Genomic DNA, 13,220 nt, shown 5'->3' on the forward strand with positions numbered 1-13,220 from the left:
ATATACCTAAACATACACACACACGTGCACACACACACACACACACTTATCTCCCAGAATGTCACGAATTTATTTTGGAAAAACACATAAAGCCCTGAAATTAGTCATTAACAGAGGGACTGCTGTTACAACTTTAAGCATAATATCATTTTGGAAGCTGTACCAAAACGTCTGCCACTTGAAATTCGTGAAGAATGTCCATGTTTACCTTCTTGGCCATCTTACTAATTAATATAGTAATTATAAGACATGGAGCACAAATATATGTGTGTGTGTGTGTGTGTGCGCGCACGCACGTGTGTATTCATGCAGGCCAAGAAGGCAATGTGTCTGGATGTCACTTTGCTAATTGGGAGCTCCTAAAATCTTCAAATATCTCCCATTATTAAGTACTGTGTTCCTCTGACCAATTTTGACTTGGAACTTAACGGCACAAGCAAAAACAGTGGCATTTCATTTGTAGTTGCAGACTGTGAACTCATCTGAGACCCATGAAAGCATTTTACAGTGTGGCTTTGATAGATGTAAGATTATCATGATGTTTACTGTTCTACTTGATTATCTGATAGTAGTCAGAATGATGAAAGGATGGGATACGGATGCATACAAGAGATAACTATTAACCTTACTCATTAATTTTTTAAAAATTCTTATAGTGAAAACTATTTGAATTAAGCTCATAGAACCCTGAAAAGCAAGATAACTGATGGCAAATAACTGCCCCAGACACCATACCATAAAACTAAAGGACCTATTTTCAAATGCACAACTGGCAACAAATCTGAAGATAATATGCTAATTTCACAAGGATAGCACAGAACTGTTTTTTTTTTTTTGTATTTTTGTTTTGCTTTTTTCATTTTTTGTTGTTTTTCTTGTTTTAAAATTATACCTGATCACAATGTCCAGGACTTCTATACATATCAGCTTCAGTTTCAGTTTGGTATAATTTTCCTGTCTACATTTATACTTATTGATAAGTTCACTGTGATCAGGAAAACAAGTCAGGCATATTAAATACATATTAAGGAGTACATATTTTCCTATTTAGTATACAAAGTACTTCATAAATATGAATTATGTTACAAAAATAGCTTTGGGTGCGCTCACACGGTAAGCACTTTGCTAATTTTGGACAACCTTTAAGGATTGTGGGTATTTCACATAACTGAGAACAAACTCTAGTGTTAGTTTAATTTGAGTCATGTTTAATTCTGATAAACATCACGTATTTCTTCAGATCACCACAAATGCTATGTAACTCACGTTGATTTTTTTTCTCTGAATTTTTTATGTATAGACAGTTAATGCTTAAAGTGTTCAAATTTATTTTATAGTTATGTAATGCATGGTATATTTTAAACAAATATTTGCACAATTTAACATTATAAATCCAGCGGTTTCAAGATGCAGGCCATAAAGGTTCTGATTTACAAATGCTATCGAAAGTTCTCTCTTTGCATGCTTTTTTTTTGTTAACTTTTCCGATAATCTTTACACAGAGTTGTTAACAATGCCACAAATCAAAAGGATTATTCCAGTTCCACCGACATAATCGACATGCAAGATGAGGGACCCAGCTGAGGTACGAACACTGGTACCAGTTTTCTTCAGTTTGCTTTACAAAGCACAAAGAGACGAAGGTTTTGCATCTAGGGTACAAAACAGATTTGCCTCTTGAGGTTAAATTCAGTGTATTATATGTATAAAGCATCCCTTTGGCAATAGAGTTTGCAGTATCCCCACAGGACTCCACAGTATAGGTTTTATGTAGTAAAATCTATTAAGGAAATTCGTTTCTATTTCACACATCTCTGCAGCTACAGTTAATGAGACACCCTTGGAAACACCTGCCTCTATGCCTATTGCTAATATAGTATTTGGAAGTTTTAAGTCAACAAAAGGCACTTTCATCATTAAATAAATGTCCTCTGTATTAAGCAAGATTGCATGACCTAGATCTTGTTCAAAGCTGTCTGCTCCTCCAGGACCTGTAGGTAGTCAGGGGAACTCTGAAGTTTTGCCTTCAGTTCAGAATACTCGCTCTTCCTTTGCTCCACAACAATTTTACTGTGGTTGCCTCCTATCAGCGACTTCTTGTTTTTTTTGTCTTGCTGTTTCTCCGGATAGCGGATCTCGAAGCCACTGACACCTATGCTATTGTACTCCTTTTTGCTTTCAAGAAAATTCTGAATAAACACATTGGAATCCCGGCTAGGGAATAATTCATCCAGCTCATCAATTGTGCTCAGTCTCTTTCGGGTATCCACGTGTAATAAATCTTTCTCCTTTTCGGCAGCATTTCTCATAATGACTTTCTGTCCTGGAGGATCTGCAAACATGAACCCGGTTTCGGCCTCTTTCAAGCCACAGGTGTGGCTCTTGCTCATCTGTTCTATGGTTTGTGGAATGAAAGCTTCTGTGCTCAGTCCATCTTTTTTATTGGTTTTGTGGTCATGCTTCCGCAGCTGCAGCTGCATGGAGCCACACTCGGGATTCCCCAAGCCTTCGTGCTTCACCGTAGGTTTCTTGTTGCGTTGCAGCACGAAAACCAGAAGGCAGAAAGCCACGAACACAGTTAGAATGAGGACCACTAAGATACTCAAGATTAAGATGGACAGTGGCACGGGGCCCCCAGGAGGACTTCGAATGGGCCCCAGCGGGGTGGTGAATGTAATGGCAGGTGCAGGGCTCGTGAATGGTGCCAATGGCTTGTTTAAGAGTTTGGGACATAAGATTTCATTTTTGAGGGACTTCAGCTCAATGTTGGCAAACTGAACGGGCGTCTCGCATTTCAGTTCTTTCACGACAATCCCGTCGTTCAACTTCTCCAGCCACAATTTTAATGCCACCAAGTCACAGGTGCAGTCCCAAGGATTGCCCTCCAAGTCAATCTGTGTAAGGGACTGCAGCTGATCGAGGACTCCGCTGACAGGTAGGTACATGAATTTGTTGTTTCTCAGGTTCAGTCTCGCCAGGGGCGCTCCGGAAAAAATGTAAACAGGCAGGCTCTTTAGTAGATTATTGTTTAAGTACAGTAACTGCAAATTCGTCATCGAGTCAAAGGTGCCTGCCGAGATTTCCTTAATCAAATTGTATTCCAAATACAGGTACTGCAGGTTGTGAAGGCCTGAAAATATTTCAGGATATAGCCTTTCTATCTGATTGCCATTGAGATACAGCCTGCGTAAATTAGTGAGGTTGTGGAATACATCTCCCTTGATCACTGTAATCTCATTGCTGCCTAAGTGGAGCAAATCTAGTCCTTCGAACTCAGTGAAGTCTGAGACGTCCACGTCTTTGATGCTATTGCCGTTGACGTGCAACTTCTTGGCATTTAAAGGTTTCGGTATCAGTTCGGATATGGATTGTATGTTTTTCTCTTGGCAGTTGACACTCAGTCCCAAATCCGAGGGATGGGTCTTGCAGAAGCAAGGGGCTGGGCAAGGTGTCAGAGGAGGCACCCTGGTCTGGTAAGACACAATCTGACTGAGACTGCGGTTGGAGAGGGCTTTGCCCGCCACGATTCCAGAGATCTTGGAAGGATTTGTTGTTTTCGGTGGTTTGGTAACCAATCTGTGCAAGGACGTTTGGGTGGTGTGACCGTTGGGAGTGGTGTAGCCGTTTTCCAGCTGAGATGGTGGCAGGATGCGCACATCGAAATCACTGCCTGTGCCCATAGGGCATAATTCTTGTTTGTTGGTTTCTTTTAAGAGCCTTCCATATAAGTCACTGGGAGTTTCACAGATAGCTTCTCCTATGTAAATATTATATGGCATGTTCTCCAGCCAAGCTTTTAAAGGCAACAAATCACAGCTACAGTTCCAAGGGTTATCTTCCAGTTGCAATTCGACGACACGGCCGATGTGTTCCAGAACTCCGATATACGGGAGCTTCTGGATTCTGTTCCCTCGTATATCCAGATGGGTCAAAGATGCGAATCGGAAAATATTGTCAGGCAGGAATGAAATCAGATTGTCATTAAGAATGAGAACTTTCAGTTTGTGGAGCTTATTGAAGGCTCCTCGTTCAATATACTTGATTAAATTGTAGTCAGCCTGGAGATACTCCAAGTTCTCTATGCCAAGGAAAGTGTCAGCTCGGAGAATCTTTAATTCATTGTTGTTCAAGTGCAACTGCTTTAATGCACTCAGCCCAAGAAAGGCTCCTCCCTCAATGTTCTGCAGTTTATTATTTCCCAGCTGCAGGGATACTGCGTGTGAAAAATTCAAGAAGGTATTTGGATAGAGGATATTTAAAAAGTTGTTTTGGAAATTGAGGTGATAAAAGTTAGACCATGGTGGTTTCAGCTGATTTGGTCTGTAGACTGAAACCTTCTCACAGTTGACATAGAGCACATTTTCAACTGACATGCAGGAGCACACACTGCAAATTTCCACCGATATGTCAGAATCTGCATTTGTCGAAGAAATCGGGGCTGACAAAACCAGAAAGAGCCAAAGAAACATCTTCTTGCAATCAGCAAACAACTTTATGCTTCTGAATAAAGAGAAATAATCTAAAAAATAAAAAGAAAACATTTTTTCAATTCTCATGCCGTGAAAAATTACTTGTGTTTATATCATACCATAGCGAACAAATGGCTATGATTATTAGCTTTTCCTTTTTAAGGCACCAGAAACTCCACATACTCTAAGTTGAACAATAATAACTACCAAAAATGCCATACACTTTATTTTCGGTACCTGCACTTTATACAGAACTTACATGTAGGGAACACACAACAAACAATAGGAAGAAAAGATTATTAACCATGCTTAAATCTTAACAATCTGAAAATATCTGCTCTACATGGACCACCAAAATCTGCTTCTTATTTGCAGCTCAGGTGACCCCAGACCATCAAGTATGCTAGATCCTTCAGAGGTAGCATCACGAGTCATGTCAGTTTGTGAGTTTCTAGTCTCCAGGCTTTAGCACCGTAAGAGGCTGAGCAGAGAAGATATCAGATCCTGGGTTCAGTGGAGGATGACAATGGACGTGTTGGGCTGCTGTGTTGGGGGATAGTTAAAAGACTGAGGTGCAAGGAGCCCTGGGAAGAGAGATGCCTGAGCTTCAGCCCATAGTAGAGCAGTTTGCCATGAATCAGTTCACTCCTGTACACTGCTGCCTTGGAAAGCACAAATGTCCCTGTGGGGTTCTAGAAAAATAATTTAGTAGGGGGGTGGCCAAATTTTATTTGCAAGTAAATAAGCCATTTCTGCTTTCCTGTCAGTTATCTCCCAAACAGGGTGGGGGAGCCTTTTGTCTTTGTGTCCCTGAAAACAGGACAGGAACCTGTTTGCATCTCCATTGCCTAGCTGATCTCCAGGCTGACTTCCAGCCCCCAGAACAGTCTCCCTTGCCCTACTAGCTTTCTCCCATCCCTTTGTGTGTCATTTTGAACCTAGGTCTGACTGACACTTGATGCAAATATGTGTCTCCTTCACTCTGACCACAGAAGGCCACTGCTGAGAAGGAATTCACACACTACAATTCTTGGGTGTCTTTTTTTTTTTTTAATTGGCAGCACCAGATATATTCAGACAGCAAATTTTTGTCCTAAAATCATGAGTTTCCAAACATTTCTCTCAACATGACCACCTTCTTGTCCATCCCTGTCTACAAACAAATACAAATCAAGAATCACTTGTTGGTTGCGTTTAATGCTTAGCCAATTAACCCGTTGTAGCCAACTCCTTAAATACTGCATAAAACACAGACAGATGAGCTGCTTCATGGAAAAGACTGAAAAGAACAAGAACAACGTGCATTTTGTGGATGCAATTTTAGCCATGTGAGTCTCTTCCACAGTGAATAGGAAGCTGGCTGCAATTTCAATACGGTTACCATGAAGTATTAATTAAATAAATAAAATACCCAGGCAAATACCATGAGGAAATGATGCAAAGAAAGAAGTGTCACACAGAAACTCCTTTGTTTATTTTGCCAGTAAGAATCAGCTGGTGGTAAAACCCAACAGTGTCTCAAGGTAGACAATCCATTAGCCAGGACCCAGAAAGATTTACATGTTAAGTAGTTTGGTTCAGAATACAGCCGGCCCTGCCCAGATGCTGTTCTGCCATACAGACATGTATTTCCCCGATTCACCCTGACGGCATGATTGACAGTGCAAAAAGAAGTCATAATTCTTCAGTATGACATCACCCAAACCAACTTTCATTGTAAAATCAAAATTGTCCTCAATCCTTTTGCCGTGCTATCAATGTGCTTTTCCACAGCTATTCTGGTTCAGTTTAATCATTTCTCCCCCCAAAGACCAGAAAGCAACCAAACCTAAAACGAAACAAAAAAAACAACAAAACACCCCGAGTTACACAAATTCAGTATAAAAGCAAGAAAAAGGAGCATCAACAGATCTGAAATTGCATAAGGAGCTGCCCTCTCCTCCTAATTTCTACTTTAAATAGCAAGTGGGGGGAAACGGCGCAAGGACGAGCTAGGAAGTTCCCGAATGCAGCTCTTGTGAAACAGAGGAAGCCCAAGGCAGCTGGAGGAGCAGGCAATGGAGAGGAGGATTTGGCTCTCCAAGGAGAGAGGAGAAGAGGGACTGAAAGAGGGAGAGACCTTGGAGAAGTGGAGAAAGGTAGAACAGGGCTAAAAAGAGGCCAAAGGGGCAATGAGTGTAACCGAACGAAACGGCACATTCACGTGGTACCAGCAAAACATGCACAATTAGAAATAAGAAAAAAGAAAAAAAAGGCGCTCGCAAACATAACACACACACAGAGGCACAAGTACGAGTTGGGTACCAAAAGCCATTTCTCAGGCTGCCAAGAGCAGCCGGTCTCGCTGTTTGTCTCTCTGCCTCTCTCCCTGTGGCCGGCAAGACGCTCTGCTCCCACCGCCGGCCGGGACTGCACAAACCCAGCCTTACCACAAATCCGGGGCTGCACAAACCAAGCCTTACCACAAATCCCGCATCTGCCAGGGTGCCGCGCCTCGCTCTCCGCGCCCTGGGATGGAGGGCGACGAGGTGGCTCCCTGAAGCTGGTAGGGGAAACCTCTGCCGGTCCCCCTAGGGCCGGGGTGCGGGTAGGGGATTTCCGGGAAGAAATGCCTCCGCTGCCACCCCTCGTGCGCTACCTCGGACCGGCGGCGACGCGGCTGGAGGGGCCGCTGGCGCTGGCGCGTACCGCAACGTTTTGCCGCATCCCGGTGCCCGGAGCCCGCGCGCAGCCCCCTTTCGGGTCCCGAGCCCGAGCAGCGGCCTCACGGGCCCGGCGGCAGCGGCGCGGGAGCCTTCAGCCCCGCTGCGCACACATTTCTCTGCGCGCTCGCGTCCCACAGGGAGCAGCTGCTGGAGTTTCCGTCGGCCTCTCTAGACCCGGCTGTGCGGGGGGGGGGAGGGGGTGAAGAGCCAGCTAAGGCCGCGAGGGTGACAGCCGTAGGGCGTCACTGCCCCCCGCTTGACACAGGCAGAGTGACCCCCGTAGCTCCGTGGGCGCGAGCGGCGACCCAGGCTCCCCCTTTGCCCGCTTCCTCTCTCCTGGCCAGCGACATAATCCTGCTCCCACCAAGCCAGAAATCAGCTCAACATTTTGGGCACCTTGCAAAGTCGCACTGCTCGCGCTTCCCCGGCTCGGCAGGGCTTTCAGAGTTACCCACCAGCTCCACTCGGATTCCCATGTTGCCCGGTGCCGGCGATCTCCGACCAGCCCGCGAGCCACTGCCGGGAGCCCCAGATTCCCGTCCGCACAGAGTGCCTGCGAGGGGGGCGCAGAAAACAAAGCCCAGCCCAGCCCAGCGGCCCTGACAGCCCGAGCTGCCCGAGCCCAGGGACACTCTCCCCGCCGCCCCGGCCGCCTAGGAGGCCACCGATGCTAAGGACACCCGGATTCTTTTGATCCTCAGGGACGTGCGACCACGCCGTGGACAGGCAAGCGAGGAGGGGGGTTAGCCACTCATCCGGCCACTCATCCGGCCCCAAACCAACACGACCCAAACTAAAAATAATAAGCTACCTGGCCCCCCACCCCACGGCGCGCGCGCGCGCATACACACACACACACACACACACACACACACTCACACTGACACACGCACACGCGCTGCCCAGCCGAGCTGGGAAGAGGCAGCGCGTGTCGGTGCAGCTCGCGCAGCCCCCGCTAGAGAATCACCCACCTCTGGAGCCCGGCGGCTCGCGCAGGGCCCGCGGCGCCGCGATCCGCGCTGCGTTTTCCGCGGTTGGTCTCCCGGAGAGTCCCGGCTCGCGCTCCTGGGCGCCCGCTCGCCCGTCAAACCCACGGAGCAGCCCTCGCAGGCGGGCAGGCGGGCAGCGGCGCGCGGGCGCGCACCCGGCCAGATACCGCGCGCGCACCCAGTCCCTCGCACACGGGCTGCACCTTTACATACACGCGCCGAATGCCCGCCCCCGCCCCCGCCCCCGTCACACGCGCAGCCCTCCCTCCCGGCAGCGACACCCAACCACTTCGACCCCCGCACATTCCTGAGCCCCCCACTCAGACCCTCTCCATTTGATTCCTCTTCCACCCACACACCGGGAAAAACAGCGCACTTTCCTTCGGGCATCCGCCCCCTCTTTTTGCCTAAAACAGCCCCTAGTGGGGAGCGACCCCTTTCTTCACGCGTGGAGACCCTGGTCCCCGAACGCGGAAGCGCTGGACTCCATCCCCCCACTACATATACGCACATACGAGTCCTTTCTCCTCCCCCAGTCCCCTAGGAACGAAGGAACACACACACACACGGACACACGGGGCGTTCCTTTGAGATAGCAACCAAGAACCCAAGCAAAGCCAAAGAAACGTCGGAGAGCCTGGAGCGGGGTTGGGGGGGAAGAGGACCAAGGGAGGTGGATAGGGGCGTCGAGTCTACACGTAATTGAATGATTCCAGGATGGAGGGGGGTGAGTCAACAGCAATGACATTCAAAGGCAACAGTCGCACTTGGGTTTTGGATCGCCGGTACGGTACCTTTGGCTAATTGTCACCCCGCAGGGCAGGGGGCTCCCGGAATGTTTCTTCTGGGTAGCGGGTGATGCTGGATGCTCCTTCTTGGGAACAATTTTCTGGGATCCAGTAGTATTCACACTCCCCCTACCTGTCTGCGCGCAAAGGGGCCAGGGGCTTTAAGGAAAAAGTGTGAGGCTTTAGCCCAAAGTGAGACAATTTTTAGTGGGGTTAGGAAGAGGCGGGTTAATTCGCCGCCGCTTAGAACTCCGCGGGCCTTCGGCGCAAAACGGGTTAAGTGGGGTGCTTAAGGAGCTGGGGGTGGGGAGCGGGGATAGGAGTAGAGGAAACAGAGGTGTGGGACTGGGAGAGATGCCGCACTTGCGACCGAAAAAAAAAAAAAAGATATTTGCTTTGGCTACTGAGCATGCCCAGTCCCTCAGCTCAAGCCCTATAAGGGAGGCATTGTGTGCGTTCCACTTTTCCGGGCTTTGGTGGTGACCAGGAGGGGTCTTTGGTTGGGGAGGGGGGTGGGTGGTGGACGGGAAACGTTAGGGAAAAGGGAGGAGGTTTGGGGCTTTGGGGCTGTAAGGGAGGGATTGTGAAGAGGAAAAGGGAAGAAATCCACGGGGTACCTAGTGGAGACAGAAAGAAATGAGATGGACTGAGAAAAGTCACTTCAGGAGCCTTCATCGTCGTTTCTCTACCAGAGAGGCTTTAGTAGCTGAGTCTCTAATATCCAAATCCATCCTATGGATGATCTAGGCTCCTTTCTTCTACCCATTTGTTAGTGCTTCCACAGAGGGTAGGAATATCTTGATGAAGAGACTAACATGGAAACCAGTTTCGTGTAGATCCGTAATTTAACTAAAAAGCCAGGTACGAAAGCAATGAACCTAGGTGGCCGGGGAGTTTGGCTATCATGTATGTATTTCATATATCTGGCTTTCCTCAACAAGAAAAGACTAAAACGTTCCTTTTGTCTCCCTCCCCCCAATCTTGATGTTTCTGTAGGTGCCTGGCTAAGAAAAACAAGGCAAGGCGGTCTCTCTTTACTTTGTGTCTCTGGGAATAAACTGGCTTTAGGCAAATAGAGCTAAATTAGAAATGGGAAGTATTTCCCGAGAATTCCTAGTACCCATTCTTTCCCCCATTTCAGGTAATACCGTGGGTCCCACTGCTTCAGGACCCATATTCTGCCCAATCCACGAATTTGAATTCCTAGTGGCTCTAGCCACAATAGAATATAGCCAGTATCCAGAAATGCTTTTGGTTTAAAAATGAAAAAAAAACAAAAAAAAAACAAAAAAACCTCCTAGAGCTAAAACTAGCAATAGCTTTGCAACCAGAATCTGGCTGTCTGCCTGAACTCCTACAGTTAAACATTTACCGTAATTGGCTGATGTTTAAAGGCCCCAAATCTAGGCAAAAGAATCCTGATGGGCAAAGGATTTATTATATTATTCGCTTCAATACTGTCCTACCTTTTATACTGTCTGTAGTATCTGTTCATATATGTTTTATTTTTTTCATGTTTGTCATCTCATGAAGCTGCCTTCTGGTTATATTCATGCAAATGTTTGCTGGGCACAGCATTATAAAGAAGTGCACATACAATATTTAAATGAATATTTAATAGATATGTGTATATAGGCAAATTTCTTTATGACCTTGGTAAAGATTGCATCTTTCATAAAGAATCCCTTTGCCACCCCCACTCCCTGCTTTCCTGAGAAATTTCATTTTCTCTTTTAAAAACAACCTACAGGCAAAAATTGAGTAGGCCGCAATGGCAAATTTTGCTATATTCAATGTGAAATCCATTACAGAATAGCATTGCTTAAGGAAACACTAAAGGATCTGTCCGCAACATATGTACTTGTGCAGCTCCTCTTAGTAAGGTGAAATTTGTTTCCTCCATCAGTAACAGCTGCAGTATGTTGAAAAATCCCTCTACTGTTGTACGTTTGAACAAAACAGATCCTGCTAATTAAGAACTCAACATTTGCATTATATTGCATAATGCAATTTGAAAGTGGTAATGGATACTAAAACAAGTTGGCATTTTTTTCAAATGCAAAGAATTCAGGAAGCTACAATATAGGTGAATTGTTTGTCCTTTACTATAAATGTTAACACGATTCAATAGAATGAGCAAAAATTTTTTTACAAGAAAATATAATGTATATTCCAAGTACTGTGATAGCTGAAAAGGCCAGATTTGGACAGTAAATATCAGATCATTTAAATGCATATCTTTATGCAACTTTGGAAAGTGTTCTGAGGGTTGATTATATTTGACTGCAATAACTGTGGAATGTTCTTTTTCATATGTGTATGGAGACAGAAATATGAAAACAAGTGCAGCAAGATTACTGGTAAATTACAGTTACTAATAGTGCTAAGATACTTTCAGCAATTAATATCCAACTCATTAACGTGAATCCTATAAAATAAAATATTTTGCTGCTTTAAAAGATAAGGTGAACACTCAGAAAACAAAAAAGAAATGACAACTTCCATGACTTATGCTTCTTTTGCTTTCAAAGCAATTAAAACACCCAATCCTTTAGTCCTGCAGTCTTTTCTATCTCCTAGAAGTACAAGTGATATCCATACAGAACAATAGTAAATTAAGGGAAATTTCTAACTTAAAAAAAGAAAGCACATATATAAGTAAATAAAAGTGTTAAAAAATTTAAAAAAAAACCTCTGGCACTATTTACAGCAATTCAAAGAAAAACAAAGCTGATGTTCTTCCAAAAATATATGAATGTAAGTATTGTGTTTAAGAGATGGATTTGCAATAGCTTCACAGCTTTTCAAATATTTACTGTTCTTATTCACGGCTTTGCAAGGAGTACAGTTGGAACCATAGAACTACTTTGATATGGTGTGTCTCCCTCTTTCAGGGCAAATAAACAACTGCACCAGGACTTTCACCAAGCTCCTGTATATCCTTAAATTCAAAGGCAGGTTTAGTCATTAAAACACTATCAACCAAACATTACTGTAACCCAAACAAATCTCGGCCCTGCAGTAGACTTTCACTTTCATTGTAGTCCTCATTTATTCTGCCTTGTCTCACTGCTGTATAAAATCAAATTAGCCTGAATTTTGGTATCCAGATATCACAGATCATTTATTTTAATATAGAAGATTTATTTATACTCTGGCATTTTAAAAATTACTAACTTGGCATTTCTCTAAGTGGAATATAAGAAAGCCCTTAAGATGCTAATAGATCTTCTGGAAAGAGAAGTTTCCATGATCAAATAAGTTTAGAAAACTCTTGGTTCCATAAAGATGAACATTTTTTTTTTTAACTTCAGGATTTCTTGGCATATTTAACTACACTAAAAATGAATTTCAATTTTCTGAGGAAGAAGGGCTATAGCATGTAGCATTTATCAAACTTATTTGACCATGGAATACATCTTTTATTTTTTTAGCATATACACTTTGAGAAAGTTTGTACTAATTGCTGCTCATTCCTACACATTTTACAGAATTTAGGAGTGGGAAGGGAGCTTTCATACCATAACCTAATTTATAAAATAATAGCTACTATTTATTGAGTGCCTCTTCTTAGCTAGTTTGTCTACAAACACTATTTCATCTAGTTCTCTGAACAGTCTTACAGAGGATGGATTATTAAGCTCCTTTAAAAAAAGGAGGTTCAGAGAAGCTAAGAAATGTGCCCAAAGTCATACAGTGAGTAAGTGACAGTCAACCATCTTCCTTTTCCACAAAGGAATTGAGTCACTTTTAACTTTTAAAACAGAATAGATTTGTTTTCCCCGAAGATAAACACGTAGGACCTAAACATTTTCAAATATTAATGTTATTGATACTCAATATAAGAATAAACCAGTAAAGAACATGAAAAACAGTTCACACCAAGAATGCATGATGGGATCTCATAAATGAAATGATTTTACCCTTTGTCAATAGTTGGCTTATTCCATCCATCCTGTTCTTTCAACCCTCATTCCTGAGTTGATTCTGAATCTGTGATGATGTCTCAACTGTCCCTAAAAACTACTGCCACATGAAGCCATGTGAAGCAGTACTGGTTATCTCTAGGCTTATTCCAGAGTTGAAGACAAAAGAACTGCTCTCTAATAGGATGCCAAATGAATTGAAATATGTGAGATTAGCCAATTAATTGATTAGATTATATCACCTAACCTGACCTTCTGTTTGTCCCATGCTGCCTCTTTATATTACAGCTAGTAACCTGTTGCCCCCTTTTTTTTAAAAGAAACTAAGGTGTCAGTGGTTAGT

The 13,220-nt window shown here is 44.1% G+C and overlaps 1 protein-coding gene across 2 annotated transcripts; it reads right to left on the bottom strand.

The window, feature by feature from the left end:
- Positions 1-767: 767 nt before the first annotated feature.
- On the bottom strand, positions 768-8,203 carry SLITRK4 (SLIT and NTRK like family member 4). Of its 2 annotated transcripts, none has more exons than XM_037822599.1 (2): positions 8,146-8,203; positions 768-4,519 (listed from the first exon to the last, which is right to left on the bottom strand). In XM_037822599.1, exon 2 carries the CDS (start codon positions 4,467-4,469, stop codon positions 1,956-1,958), a length of 2,514 nt encoding a protein of 837 aa, XP_037678527.1. In that variant the 5' UTR covers positions 4,470-4,519; positions 8,146-8,203; the 3' UTR covers positions 768-1,955. The 2 variants fall into 2 exon arrangements, with proteins under 2 accessions (XP_037678527.1, XP_037678526.1); XM_037822598.1 differs by lacking the exon at positions 8,146-8,203 and adding an exon at positions 6,932-6,954.
- Between the last annotated feature and the right edge of the window lie 5,017 nt (positions 8,204-13,220).

The sequence above is a fragment of the Choloepus didactylus genome, chromosome X (genome assembly GCF_015220235.1).
Source record: "Choloepus didactylus isolate mChoDid1 chromosome X, mChoDid1.pri, whole genome shotgun sequence".
In the NCBI taxonomy this organism is placed as follows: domain Eukaryota; kingdom Metazoa; phylum Chordata; class Mammalia; order Pilosa; family Megalonychidae; genus Choloepus; species Choloepus didactylus.